The sequence below is a fragment of the Papio anubis genome, chromosome 14 (genome assembly GCF_008728515.1).
Source record: "Papio anubis isolate 15944 chromosome 14, Panubis1.0, whole genome shotgun sequence".
In the NCBI taxonomy this organism is placed as follows: domain Eukaryota; kingdom Metazoa; phylum Chordata; class Mammalia; order Primates; family Cercopithecidae; genus Papio; species Papio anubis.
The window spans coordinates 9,256,173-9,271,305 of NC_044989.1; the positions used below are offsets into that span (position 1 = coordinate 9,256,173).

Genomic DNA, 15,133 nt, shown 5'->3' on the forward strand with positions numbered 1-15,133 from the left:
GTAAATCTATAAGCTTTTTTAATTTTAATCTTCTGATATCGAAGTTTTTGAAAAATACTTAATTCATTGTTAGAATGACGACCAAAAGTAGTTGGAAAGAAGCTGTTTTGTACTTTGCATCCTGTGACCCCTAAATGTGAGCTAAATTTTAAATTTGTTGGGAAGTTAGAATTGTTAATGGCATATTTGCCACTTTTAATAAGAATCATGTTCCAAGTGCTAGTGTCTGGAGTCTATCTTGAGTATGTGGGTGATAGATCTAGAATTATTGTCTATTTGCTGAATGAATTTTAATAAAATACGTAGGAGATTGTGATCTCTTTTCCTGTCTCTTTCAGCTGGACTGTGGGATCCACCCTGGCCTAGAAGGAATGGATGCTCTTCCTTATATTGATTTAATTGATCCAGCTGAGATTGATCTCCTATTAATTAGTCAGTAAGTTTTTCCCTTTATTAATGACGCTGTTTTTCACGGACTTTTACCGTCAAGCTCATTCTTTACTAGATTTTGAGAGTTTGGTTTTTTAAAAGAGTGTTTTTTGCTGGGAAGCATATTGCAGACATCTAAGTCTAAACCAGCACTCCATAATGTCATCACAGGCTAGAGAAGTTTACTATGAAAAACTTACCTATCTCTATATATAAGTTCAGTGAGTACGTGAGAAGGAGATAGTACAGAACTTGAATCATTGTAAAACTTGAGACTAAGAAAGCCCTTTTCCAGGGTATCTCCTTGAGGTCACTGTTTTGTCACGTGTTTCTATAAGAACACCATTTCAACTTTATTGAAACTATTTTTAAATAGAGTTCATATAGAAAAATGTGACAAGACAGTGACCTCAGGGAGATACCCATGTTTCAACTTTATTCTGCTAAGATGTTTGCTGTAATTCTGGCTGCCAAGAGTAGGTTTGGGATATTCTTCTTCGTCCCTAATTGTTCACTAATAAAGTTTTTTTGCTGTTTAAAAACGATACTTTAAACATCTTTCTTCCATATTAAAACTGTATGCGTTACTTCTTCCTTCTACACATACCTACTCTTGGTTTTCTGAAAGTGTCAGTACATAGTTGTTTATATAAAACTTGTTTTGTACAGTAAGCAACAGTTTCATTACATGGTATCCGATGGATAATAATTTTAAGAATTAATGCAGCCTCTTTCTTTTTAAGTTTCCATTTGGATCACTGTGGAGCTCTGCCCTGGTTTCTACAGAAGACAAGTTTCAAAGGAAGAACATTTATGACTCATGCCACAAAAGCTATTTATAGATGGCTTCTTTCCGATTATGTCAAAGTTAGGTAAATTACTTTATTAGATTATACACGACTTTGGCTCTTTAGAGTACATATGGTTCAAGATATGGACCATTTTGTGTTTTAAAATGAGGTGCTCTCTTTTCATGTATAAGGATATTAGTAATTTCATCATTCATTAACAAGGTCATTGAAACCTATTGTGTTTCTAGCACCTTCCTGACCTTGAAGGTTTTTTTGAGACAGGATCTTGCTGTGTCATCTAGGCTGGAGTGCAATGGTGCGATCACAGCTCACTGCAGCCTCAACCACCTGGGCTCAAGCAGTCCTTTCACCTCAGCCTCCCAAGCAGCTGAGACTACAGGCATGTGCCCCCACACCCAGCAGAGGTTTTTTGTTTTTTGAAGAGATGGGGTCTTATGTTGCCCAAACTAGTCTCAAACTCCTGGGCTCAAGTGATCCTCCTGCCATGGCCTCCCAGAGTGCTGGGATTACAGGCATGAGTCACTGGCCTGGCCTTGAAGTCTTTATATAGCTTTTGTGTCCTTTTAAAACTTCATTAGGCTGGATTGGAAGAGTTATGCTTAATTGTGGTAACACTCATTAACACTTCAATAATGCTTACCACGTATTAGGCCCAATCCTAAATTCCTAATGTATATTAACTTCACACACAAAAGATACATATTTTATATATATTATATATACGTATATAATACACGTATATATATTATATATACACATGTATATTATATATATATTTATATATATATATATATATATATTTTTTTTTTTTTTTTGAGATGGAGTCTTGGGCTGTTGACCAGGCTGGAGTGCAGTGGCACTATCTTGGCTCACTGCAACCTCCGCTCCCGGGTTCAGGCAATTCTCATTCCTCAGTCTCCCCAGTAGCTAGGATTGTAGGCACGCAGTGCGTGCCACCATGCCTGGCTAATTTTTGTATTTTTAGTAGAGAAGGAGTTTTACCATGTTGGCCAGCCTGGTCTTGAACTCCTGACCTCAAGTGATCCGTCTGCCGTGGCCTCCCAGAGTGCTGGAATTACAGGCGTGAGCCACCGCACCCATCTGGGAGATAAATATATTTAATCTTCACACCAACTCAAGATGTAGGTTCTATTATAAATTCCATTTTATAGATGATGAAACTGAGGCACAGCGAGGTTAGGTTATTTGCCCAAAATTGTCACAGTAAGAGACAGAGCGAGGATTTGAACCCAAACAATCTGGCTCCCGAGTCAGTGTCCTTAACCACTATTCTCTCTTCCTTTTTTATAAGTACATTAACATAATTTTTAGAAGAAAGGCTGTGCTAGACTTTGTAGAAAAATCTTTTCTCATCCTAATGTGAGAAATATCTGCCATGGTTCAATGTATGTGAGTGTGTTACATCTTTCAGGAGTGTTGGGGTGGGAAAAAATTTGAGAATACTCTCCTAAAGAGTATTTTGTCTTAATTTACTGTATGTATTACTGAAAATTGAGAGTACTTTGAGCTCAGTATCTTAATTTCCTGTATGGTTTGTTTAAAATCAAGTTTTGTGGCTATATACACAATAGAGTAAAAAAAAAAAAATACACAAAATCTCTAAAAATTTTTAAATAGCATAATTCATGCAATATATTTTGAAGAAATACCATCATGGATATGTTATCCACAATTTCTTTGTGTTCAAAGGCTTTTTAAAAAATCTGACTTAATTGTTTTTGCTGACATCTTTCAAAATTTAGTAACATATCAGCGGACGACATGTTGTATACCGAGACGGATTTGGAAGAAAGCATGGACAAAATTGAAACTATCAACTTTCATGAAGTTAAGGAAGTTGCAGGAATCAAGTTTTGGTGTTACCATGCAGGGCACGTCCTAGGAGCCGCCATGTTCATGATTGAGATCGCAGGCGTGAAGGTACCCTCTGGCTCTGGCGCTTTTCTCCCCAGAGAAATCAGTACAGAGCTTTGTGCCACCAAGTACTATTGAAAAAAAAATTCCCTAAGACTTGCAAAAGTGTCAGAACACTGAATCATAAGATGAAAATACAGTTAACACTTTTTCCTTTTAAATATCGTAGTTCCTACCTCCATTACAATACTTTCTGTATCAAGACTGAGGAAAAAAAAATGTTAACGACTGAGAAAGGGGTAAAATAAACACCTCAGAAAGGAATTCCCTGAATTCTAAAGGATTCAGTTTCCTTTAGAAAACTGGTTAGGGAAGAGGTGTCTTTGTGGCTGCATTCATTTAAAAATAAAACACAATTTGATATTCATGTCCCCCTGATGTCTTAGGATTCACAGATAAGCCCCTAAGCAGAGTGGACTGCAAGAGTAAAAGGGGTTAATGAGGAAAGATCTTTAGGGAACCCTTGAACTTCTGCAAATGTGGGTGGACTACTAGGTTTCTAGACTCCAGAGCAGCGGCTTTGAACTCTGGCTGCACGTAAGAATCTCTTAGGGAGCTGTTGAAAAGTAACTATTGAATCAAAATCTGGAGGTGTAGCTTGGCCTTTTCCTTTTTGAGTTTTCTAGGTGATTCTAACGTGCAGCTAGAGTTGAGAACCGATGCTCTAGTGTAACGTCCTAAATTTTTCACAGCTGCTTCTACATTTGGAACTTTTAGACATTGAATTGTAAAATATATCACTGAATCTCTTAGTCTTGCAGTTTGCTCCAGGGCACAAAAAATAAGTAGCACAAATGCCGATGTGAATTCTCTTGGAATTTGATGCAGACCTTCTTACGATTTTATCTCTGGTTTTAGACCATGTACCTCAGTGCACTCCTTTCCTTGTCAGCATGCCCTTTTTCTCTACGAAGTTCAGAGCACTTCTCAAGTGGATTAATGTTATATAGGTTATCTTTGTGAGATGATACTGGGAATAGATTATTCCCATTTACTAGATGAAATAATTGAAGCACGGGACCGTTTACTAACTAAACTACACATTTTGAATTTGACACAAGCACTGCATGTAAATTTCATCAGTTTTAGACTTTTTTAAAACTGTAACTGCACTTTTGGATTTCATGAGTTTAATCTATTCACTAGCAAAATGAAGCCTTCCCCAAATCCTAACTTTCTAGTTTTATCTTTTTCATAGCTTTTGTACACAGGTGATTTCTCAAGACAAGAAGATAGACACTTAATGGCAGCTGAAATTCCTAACATTAAGCCTGATATTCTTATCATTGTAAGTATTAATGTGCTATATTGTAATCAATGTAATGTAAGCAGATTTTTTTCTTTTGGAAAATAATATTGTGATCTCACTTTCATAACATGTTATTGGATATAAACTTATCTTTTTTTTTAATATAAGAAAATTGGTGGCCAGGCACAGTGGCTCACACCTGTAATCTTAGTGCTTTGGGAGGCCGAGGTGGGTAGATCACTTAAGGCCAGGAGTTAGAGACCAGCTTGGCCAACATGGTGAAACCCCATGTCTGCTAAAAAAAATACAAAAATTACCTGGGTGTGGTGGTGCACACCTGTAGTCCCAGGTACTGGGGAGGCTGAGGCACAAGAATCACTTGAACCCAGAAGGTGGAGGCTACAGTGAGCCAAGATCACGCTGCTGCACTTGAGCCTGGGCTACAAAGCAAGACTCAGTCTCAAAAAAAAAAATTGGGGCAGGCACTTCTTTTTGTAGTGCAGCTTCACTTTCTTGGTGTTAAATGCATTAACTCTAGTCTAATATCAGAGGCACCAGGCTGTCTCTGGGCAAGATCGTCAGGCCGTCTTTGGGCAGGATCATTTTCACTGGGTGTGCCCTCTCCCTGTCTCCTAAATATATTTTTCTAGATGACAATGTGTAGAAGAACATCTATGGGTCATTTTGGAAATGGCGTGACCTCACTGCCTTTGCCACGGTGACTGTCCTCAGACCCTTAGTCCATGCTAACTTATCGTTTTGTTTATCTGTGTGTCCTGTCTGCCTACTAGGTTACAAGTCCCAGGGGAGCAAAAAAATGGACTGTGTACCGAAGCTCTTTGGGGGCAGCTTGGGATGTGTGTTGCTGACGGTAGAGTCAGGGGTTGGGAGAGAAATCTTGCAGGCTTTTGGTATATATAAGAACATCAGGTGTATGTGGTTCAAGGAGGAAGAGTTGTCTGTTTCTCCTCCACCACCTACCACATTCCCCAGCTGCCCAGGCATGTGGGCCAGTACACACTGCAGTGCATAAGCAACATGTCAGCAGATTACATTGGACTCTGCTCATGGTATGCCCAGCATATAAACTTAATTTAAGGGAAGATTCATTTTTGAACCCTCAGAAAAAGTAGTTATTTTCATAGTACCATACTTTAAAGGAGTGCTTCAAATTTTAATATGCATATAATCATCTGATGATATTGCTAAGGTACAAATTCTGATTCAGTATGTCTGGGCTGGGGTCTGAGATTTTGCACTTCTGATAAGCTCCAAAGGGATGTTAATCTTCTGGTCAGTGGACCACACCTAGTAAGACTTTAAGGATATTCTTAAGCAGAAGTATAAGAAACAACATCTATTTCTATTTTAAAAGCTTTGACTTATCAGAGGTAGGAGAAATAACCTTTTTCTTCCTAATGGAAAGCAAAATGGACATGGGAAGAAAATACAGTTTTGGACTATTTCCTGATTCCATTTTATAAAATGTTCTTCTTACTTAGATTTGAATTCTGGCATTCTTTGTTTTGTTTTGTTTTGTTTTGTTTTGTTTTTTGAGATGGAGTCTCACTCTGGAGTGAGTGACGCGATCTCGGCTCACTGCAACCTCTGCCTCCCAGGTTCAAGTGATTCTCCTGCCTCAGCCTTCTGAATAGCTGGGATTACAAGGCATGCACTACCATGCCCAGCTAATTTTTGTATTTTTAGTAGAGACGGGCTTTCATCATGTTGGTCAGGCTGGACTCCTGACCTCAGAAGATCTACCCGCCTTGGCCTCCCAAAATGCTGGCATTACAGGCATGAGCCACCATGCCTGGCCTGTTTTGTTGTTGTTGTTAAATTGTATTTTTTTGAGATGGAGTCTTGCTCTGTCGACCAGGTAGAGTACAATGGTGCAATCTCAGCTCACTGCAACCTCCTCCTGGGTTCAAGCTATTCTCCTGCCTCAGCCTCTGGAGTAGCTGGGATTACAACCGCCCACCACCATGCCCAGCTAACTTTTGTATTTTTAGTAGAGACAGGGTTTCGCCACGTTGGCCAGGCTGGTCTTGAACTCCTGACCTCAGGTGATCCACTTGCCTTGGCTTCCCAAAGTGCTGTGATACAGTTGTGAGCCACTGCGCTGGGCCTGAATTCTAGCATTCTTGCTTGCTCTTCCCAATTGCTATTATGACAACACATGTTCGAGTAAATGACATGCTAATGGAGAAGTAAATTGCTTAGCCCCTCAGCATTTCACTGATGTTTAACTTTTGAATTCTTTGGGGATCATTGGTTTTAGTCTCACACTTCTAATATGTTATTTAGGAATCTACTTATGGGACCCACATCCATGAGAAACGTGAAGAGCGAGAGGCAAGATTCTGTAACACTGTCCACGACATTGTAAACAGAGGAGGCAGGGGTCTCATTCCTGTCTTCGCTCTTGGAAGGGCTCAGGAGCTGCTCTTGATTCTGGGTATGCCATTTCCTTTCTATTTGGGAGATGATTAAAATCTTGTCATTTTATCAGGATAATAACATGGTCTTGGATGAGTCATTCCACCATCCTGGACTTCAGTTTTCTTCATTTAAAAATAGGGATTTGGGGCCGGGCGCGGTAGCTCACACCTGTAATCCCAGCACTTTGGGAGGCTGATTTGGGTAGATCATGAGATCCGGAGTTCAAGACCAGCCTGACCAAGATGGTGAAACCCCATCTCTACTAAAAATACAAAAATTAGCCGGGCATGGTGACGGATGCCTGTAATCCCAGCTGCTCAGGTGGCTGAGGCAGAGAATTGCTTGAACCTGGGAGGTGGAGATTGCAGTGAGCTGAGATTGTACCACTGCACTCTAGCCTGGGCGACAGAGTGAGACTCCGTCTCAAAAAAAAAAAAAAAAAAAAAACTAGGGATTTGGATCTAGGAATAGCCTAGGAAAACAGCAACTCTCATGCACTGCCGCTGGGAATGTGAACTGGCGTCCCCTTCTGGTAGCCATCAGAAGTCTTAAAATATGTGTACCCTTTGGCCAGCAGTTCCGCTTCTGGGAAATAAATGAGATGTACAGAAAATTTTGTCAAGAAAGGTATTCATCATTTTAGTATTTTCAAAGAAATACCATGTCAGTAAATATAACATTATAGGAAAAAATTGTGTTACAGATGAGTAATTACATACTTTCACATAATATATTAAGTCAACCAAAAAAGTAGAGTTCAAAACTGTATGGACTCTGTGCCGGGCGTGGTGGCTCAGGCCTGTAATCCTAGCACTGAGGGAGGCTGAGGTGGGCAGATCACTTGACGCCAGGAGTTCAAGACCAGCCTGGCTATCGTGATGAAACTTTGTCTCTACCAAAAATAGAAAAATGAGCCAGGTGTGGTGGCGCACGCATGTAGTCCCAGCTTTTCTGGAGGCTGAGGCATGAGAATTGCTTGATCCTGGGAGGCAGAGGTTGCAGTGAGCTGAGATTGCGCCACTGCACTCCAGCCTGGCTGACAGAGCAAGACTCTGAAAACAAAAAAACCTGTATGTACTCTGATCCTAGTTAGGTAAAAAATGCACACACAAATGGCCGAAAAAAATACTAAATCTGGATAGTGAGAATATGGGTGATATTTTTTGTTTTCTGCTTTTCTCCATTTTACAAGTACTTCAGTGAACATGTATATAACTTTTTGTAATAAGAGGAACAATGGTTGTTACTTTTTAGCATACATTTGTACTTAATGATCCCTTCTACCTCACATTCTGTGATCTATTTGGGAAAACCACTCTTATTAAAGAATAAAAGAAGGTGCTTTGCAGCCAGGCATAGTGGCTCACGCCTGTAATCCCTAATTCCAACACTTTGAGAGGCTGAGGGTGGAAGATCACTTGAGCCCAGGAATTTGAGACCAGCCTGGGCAACAAGGCAAGACCCTGTCTCTACAAAAAATACAAAGAATTAGCTGGGTATGGTGGTGCACACCTGTTGTCCCTCAGCTACCTGGGAGGCTGAGGTGGGAGGATCACTTGAGCCTGGGAGGCAGAGGTTACAGTGAGCCGAGATTGTGCCACCGCACTCCAGCCTGGGCGACAGACTGAGCCCCTGTCTTAAAAAAATAATAATAATAATAATAAAAAGGGTGCTTTGCATGTATGTAACCTCTGTGTGAAGCACTAGAAATGCTTGCATCTTACCTCTTCCTCTCTATTCTGCCATCTCGGTGAGGAGGAGAAAAAAATAGTATCCCTGTTACACTGAAAAGGAAAACAGAAGGAAAGTTGGAAGAAATGACCCCAGATGAAAAGCAAATCTGTAACAGATAGGACTTCTAGAAGCTGAATTTCCCAAATCCGAATATAATTCAGTCTTCTGATCTTGATTAGTCCTCCTGCCTAACTGCAAGTCAAATTCGTCCTTAGAAGTCTTGAAGTCGAAGTCTTTGTGACCAGTAAGATGAAGAGCAGAGAAGTTAGGAAGTTGAAACAATGTTGCCACCATCAAATTGGACTGCCAGATTTAGCAAATAAAACTAGAGGACAACTCATTAAATTTTAGGTTCAGATAAATAATCATGTTTTAATATAAGTGTACCAAATATTTAATATATATTCTTTCTTTTTTTTTTTTTTGAGATAGAGTCTCACCCTGTCACCCAGGCTGGAGAGCAGTGGCACTATCTCAGCTTGGCGTGATTTCGGCTCACCACAACCTCTGCCTCCCGGGTTCAAGCTATTCTCCTGTCTTAGCCTCCTGAGTAGCTGGGATTACAGGCATGCGCCACCATGCCTGGCTAATTTTTGTATTTTTAGTAGAGACAAGATTTCACCACATTGGCCAGGCTGGTCTCGTTAGTATATATCCTTATACTAAAAATCTTTTGTTGTTCACGTGAAATTCAAGTTTAACTGGGTGTTTGATATTTTTATCTGGCAGTTCTACCATCTGCTCTTTGCAACTGGTTGCCCTTTTTCCTTGAAGTCTCCCTTGTAATATAGTATAATAGAAAGGACAGCTGCTTTCAAATCTTATCTGTGTTTCAGATCAAATCTATCATATGGCTACAGCCATATGACCTTGGGCAAATTATTTAACTTTTTTAATCTTCAAAATTTGTTCATAAACACACACACAACAAAACAAGAAATGGTGGCGTGGTTGTGGGATGTAATCCGCTTTAGGGTGTCTAAGAAATCATAAGAGAAACGAATCATGAATGGGATAAACTAGAAGACAAAGCAGGAAATTTATTTGTAACACACGTGACAAAGTTTTTGTCCTCATATAGAATTATCATTGATACATCAAATGGAAGAATAAAATTGACACAATATTCAGCCTTTTGTTTTACCCTTAGTTTGCTAGTTCAGATGGTGATAAGTCTTCGTAAGTTGTTTTGAAAATTAGAAATTATAGATGCAAGTAATATAATAGGCATATAATACATTTTCAAACCACAGAGGCACCTATTAGAATAAAGGGTGTCTTTCAGCCATACTACCTTGATAAAATTTTGGGATTTAATGAGCGCTTTTCCTTTAACATAAGTTTTTTTGAAGGTATATTACCCACTGCTTTCTTTAATTATCAGAAACTAGTTAGTAGTTTTTTAAAAATACAAGCATGGCTGAGTGTGGTGGCTCATGCCTGTAATCCCAGCACTTTGGGAGGCTGGGCAGGAGGATCACTTAAGTCCAGAGTTTGAGACCAGCCTGAGCAACATAGTGAGACCCAGTCTCAAAAAAAAAAAAAAAAATTAGCCGAGTGTGGTAGCACACTCCTGTAGTCACAGCTACTCAGAAGGCTGACATGGGAGGATCACTTGAACCTAATAGGTTGAGGCTGCCATGAGCCATGATTACACCACTACCCTCAAGGCTGGTCGACAGCCTGGGTATAAAACACAAAAACAAAAAAAACAATAATAGCATAATATGACTACTTTTTTTTTTTAAGTGTTCAAAATTGGTGAACTCTTGGCAATTCTGTTTTGTAATTAGCACTCAATAAATCTGTTTGAAATATTAATAATACATTTTTATTTAAAACCACAGAATTTTTTCTAATATGTTTTTCTAATACATTTAAATAAAAATTTATTATTTAGTGTCTCGTTATGGTAATAAGTTATAGACTTCAGTGTAAATTTATACTGAGTAATTTTTTTTTTTTTTTTTTTTTTTTTTAATTTTTTGAGACGGAGTCTCGCTCTGTCGCCCAGGCTGGAGTGCAGTGGCTGGATCTCAGCTCATTGCAAGCTCCGCCTCCCGGGTTTAGGCCATTCTCCTGCCTCAGCCTCCCGAGTAGCTGGGACTACAGGTGCCCGCCACCTCGCCCGGCTAATTTTTTGTATTTTTTTGGTAGAGACGGGGTTTCACCATGTTAGCCAGGATGGTCTCGATCTCCTGACCTCGTGATGCACCCGTCTCAGCCTCCCAAAGTGCTGGGATTACAGGCTTGAGCCACCACGCCCGGCCTACTGAGTCATTTTTAAAAGCCTCCACATCTTTGGACTATGATCACAGCATTCTTTTTTAGGTCATGTGCCATTTAGAAGTAAGTTTTGGTTTTGTAAATTTAAGTTAGTTACAACCAGGATAATTTTGCTTAAACTCTTTAAAATATAGTTATGTGCTTTATTTCTTGGTTGTGTGTGTATCATTTCTTGTTTCTATGTGTATCATTTATTATTTGAACTATTTACCCCATGTAACAAAGTGATGTTTGTTTCTTGCAAAATCTCTCTAGATGAGTACTGGCAGAATCACCCAGAACTACATGACATTCCAATATACTATGCATCATCTTTGGCCAAGAAGTGTATGGCAGTGTACCAGACATATGTAAATGCCATGAATGACAAAATCCGCAAACAGATCAACATCAATAATCCCTTTGTTTTCAAACACATTAGTAACCTCAAGGTGAGTGCTTGTGGAAGAAAGACAAGGATGGATAAAACCAAATCAGTCATTAGGAGTAGGAGGTACGAGGCCGCAAGTAATGGCTCATGGCTGTAATTTTAGCCTTTTGGGAGTCCGAGGCAGGAGGATCACTAGAACTCAGGAGTTTGAGACCGGCCTGGGCAAGATAATGAGACCCTGTGTCTATAAAAATAAGATAAAAATCATAGACAGCGCGTGTCAGTGACTCTAGCTGAATTCCTCTTGCTAGAGTCTTACCTCTTCTCTAGCTGGTGTCGTTTTTCTGCAGGAAAACAAAACTTCAGCAGCTGACGTTCTTTTTTTGCTTCAACAGATTTTGCCACTTACCCCAAGTAGCCATGTGTTCTCAGTATTTATAATACTTATCTCTTTTGCTGTAGGAATAAAAAGTTCTGAGGAGAAAAGTATCTTGTATTATGTATTTAAGTTTCTCTTCTCACTCAAACCAAATCATCTTTTTGATTAGTGCTGCAAATTCTATATATGAAAATTTTTATATACTTTTCTAGAAGCATTCAATAAAATCTGATTTTATTTAATTTAAAAAATACTGTTTAACTCAATTGATGCTTGAACTCAATTGATGTCTGAAATAATTTAAAAGTGGTCTTCCAGTTGTAAATAGGCTTTGTTCATAAAGTATATATTTTAAGTTAACTGCTTAAGGATTATAGACAAGTTCTCCCTAGAACAGGGTTAAACTTTTTGATTTCCAGGCCAGCTCAAAATATTCATGGAGCATGCAAAGCCATTGTGAGTCTTTGGGAATATTTTTTCAGAGTTGTGTCTTGGGTAGATCAAGACCCATTTGACTCTTCCTTTTACTTTTCTGCCTGCCTGGTAGGCACTGAAGATGGTCCTGATGGTTCTGATGGCTCTCTAGCTGCCAGTAGAAGGTTTTGAAGATCAGCGTGAACTGACTGCTTTTTATTACTTGGTTTTTCTACCATTCCTAGCCTAAACTGTTAGGAACTTGGTAACTGAACTTAAAATGTGTACCGATCTTGTGAAGGCCCTTTCAGTAGTGTGATTAATCTCTTCCTTAGCCTGTTGTTATTCTTTAAAAAGAAAGAATGCTTTGTCAGCTGCTGGTAGCTAACATACTTTTCCCATTCTGTTTTCTCTCTTAGAGCATGGATCATTTTGATGACATTGGTCCCAGTGTTGTCATGGCCTCCCCAGGCATGATGCAAAGTGGCTTATCCAGAGAGTTATTTGAAAGCTGGTGTACTGATAAGAGGAACGGTGTCATTATAGCAGGATACTGTGTGGAAGGGACACTTGCCAAGGTCAATTATAGTCATAGGCTATTGTGTTATTCCTAATCAGAATTATGGAGGTGGTAGGGTCCTTACAGGTTTTTGCACTGAAGTAATTCTTTAAATAGTACAAGTTTTGATTTTTTAAAATGAGGATGAGAATAGGTAGCTAGATATGAGCGTAGGATGTGGAATTATGCAGACACTGAATGGCATAATGAGGTCCCAGGTGATTGATGTACAAATTAAAGTTTGAGAAGTGCTCATCTGGTTGCAAGTAGAGAATGATGGACAGGAACCTATTTGAGACAAACACGTGAATACCCTCCCTCATCTCATGAAGAACAGGTTTACTAATATGTATGATCTTAAAAAGCTGTAGAATGTGTTTGGGTTGACCACCTTCTACTGTTATGAAACATTGGTTTTCAGCTCTTAGGGATGTAGAAATTGTAGAAAATACATGCAGAATTTGAGAGGCAGTTTCTGAGCATCCAGGCATCACATTCTCATCCTCTTAGCATTAACATCTATTTTATTTTTAAAAATATGATTCTTTATTTTGATAATCTTTATTACTTTACCTTGTTCTATAAAGTTCTTTAGTGGCAATGTTGTATTTAAAATAGATTTCCAGGCTGGGTGCAGTGGCTCACACCTGTAATCCCAGTACTTTGGGAAGCCAAGGCGGGCAGATCACCTGAGGCCAGGAGTTTGAGACCAGCCTGGCCAACATGACGAAACCCCGTCTCTACTAAAAATACAAAAAATTAGCTGGGCGTGGTGGCGTGTGCCTGTAATTCCAGCTATTCGGGAGGCTGAGGCAGGGAGAATTGCATGAAACTGGAGGCAGAGGTTGCAGTGAGCCAAGATTGGCGCCACTGCCCTCCAACCTGGATGACGGAGCAAGACTGCGTCTCCAAAAAAAAAAAAAAATTGATTTCCGGGCCTGGCATGGTGGCTCACACTTGTAATCCTGCGCTTTGGGAGGCCACAATGTGTGGATCACTTGAGCTCAGGAGTTCAAGACCAGCTTGGGCAACATGGAGAAATCCCATCTTTACAAAAAATAGAAAAATTAGCCAGGCGTGGTGGCACATGCCTGTAGTCCTAGCTAGTTGGGGGACTGAGGCAGGAGGATTGCTTGAACCCAGGAGGTTGAGGCTGCAGTGAGCTGAGATCACACACTGCATTTCAGCCTGGGTGACAAAGTGAGACCCTATTTCAAAAAACAAAGATTTTCAGAATAGAAATGTATCCACATATCTGGGAAATGACTTTGGAGAGCACAAGAGTAGTTGGGAATACAGGTTTGTCTTTCCAAGCGTAGAGTTACGATTCTCACTGACAGCACACCAGATAGATGAGTTTTAGTTAATTTGTTTACTTTTCTCATTAAATGTTTGCTTGATTGAGAACATGAGTATTTGATATTTACTGAGTCAGTTATATTAGAATGATTTTGTGCTGAAGGTCCTAAATTTAACATGAGTTTATGACTGCATGAAAAAAATGAAAATGTACCTTTACGTTTATAACTGGGTAGTTTGTTATGTTATTTTTCTTCATTTTCCACAGCACATCATGTCTGAACCTGAAGAAATCACCACTATGTCTGGACAGAAGTTACCACTGAAAATGTCTGTTGATTACATTTCTTTCTCAGCTCACACGGATTACCAGCAAACCAGTGAATTTATTCGTGCTTTGAAACCGCCTCATGTGGTTAGTCTTATGAATTTGATTTATTGTACTAAAGGGAAAAGAAGTGCATACCCAGGAAACTGCAGCAGGCAGTTCACAAAGCAAGCATCACCACCTCCTAATGCAATACCCCATGAGCAGAGCCTTCCACGTGCGCTCGCGTTTGGCCTTTACAACTCCCCTTTGATTTCAACAAGCTGCACCCTTTCTCCGTAACCGACTCTTACTCAGACCTACCAACCCCAATCCTAATGTTTTTCTATTATTTTCTGCTGCCTCTCCAATAATTTAAGAGCCAGGCTTGGAGTATGACTGCTCATTTGGAATGCCAGCTCCATCTCTTACTTACTGTGTAACCCTTGGCAAGCTACTTAACCTCTCTGTACCTCATTTGTAAATAGGAATAATAACAGCTCATAAGGTTATTGTAAGGACCAAGTGAGAGAACATATCTGAAGCACTTAATGTGGTGCTTGGCACATAGTAAATGCTTAATAATAAGAAATAGTACAAGGATCATTTGGAGAGAGGAGAAAGACAAGTCACATAATAGTATAAGTTTAAGATTTAAATAGATATGAAATATACTATATAGCGTGGCCGGGCATGGTGGCTCACGCCTGTAATCCCAGCACTTCGAGAGGCTGAGGAGCGTGGATCACGAGGTCAGGAGATTGAGACCATCCTGGCTAACACAGTGAAACACCATCTCTACTAGAAATACAAAAATTAGCTGGGTGTGGTGCGGGCGCCTGTAGTCCCAGCTACTCAGGAGGCTGAGGCAGGAGAATGGTGTGAACCCGGGAGGTGGAGCTTGCAGGGAGCCGAGAT

At 39.8% G+C, this 15,133-nt stretch overlaps 1 protein-coding gene across 5 annotated transcripts in view; it reads left to right on the forward strand.

The window, feature by feature from the left end:
- CPSF3 (cleavage and polyadenylation specific factor 3) overlaps positions 1 to 15,133 on the forward strand; it is a 50,930-nt gene that overhangs the window by 6,024 nt on the left and 29,773 nt on the right. For 4 of the 5 annotated variants that reach the window (XR_002516509.2, XR_002516510.2, XM_003908254.5 and 1 more), the window contains exons 3-10: positions 339 to 436; positions 1,173 to 1,301; positions 3,005 to 3,182; positions 4,375 to 4,464; positions 6,733 to 6,883; positions 11,143 to 11,318; positions 12,470 to 12,628; positions 14,177 to 14,323. Coding sequence is in view for 3 of the 5 variants with exons in the window: in XM_003908254.5 (XP_003908303.1) it covers positions 339 to 436; positions 1,173 to 1,301; positions 3,005 to 3,182; positions 4,375 to 4,464; positions 6,733 to 6,883; positions 11,143 to 11,318; positions 12,470 to 12,628; positions 14,177 to 14,323 (1,128 nt within the window). In the remaining 2 variants the exon portion in view is untranslated. Of the gene's footprint in view, positions 1 to 338; positions 437 to 1,172; positions 1,302 to 3,004; positions 3,183 to 4,374; positions 4,465 to 6,732; positions 6,884 to 11,142; positions 11,319 to 12,469; positions 12,629 to 14,176; positions 14,324 to 15,133 lie in introns of those variants that run through there. The other variant, XM_017947274.2, reaches the window with a different exon arrangement.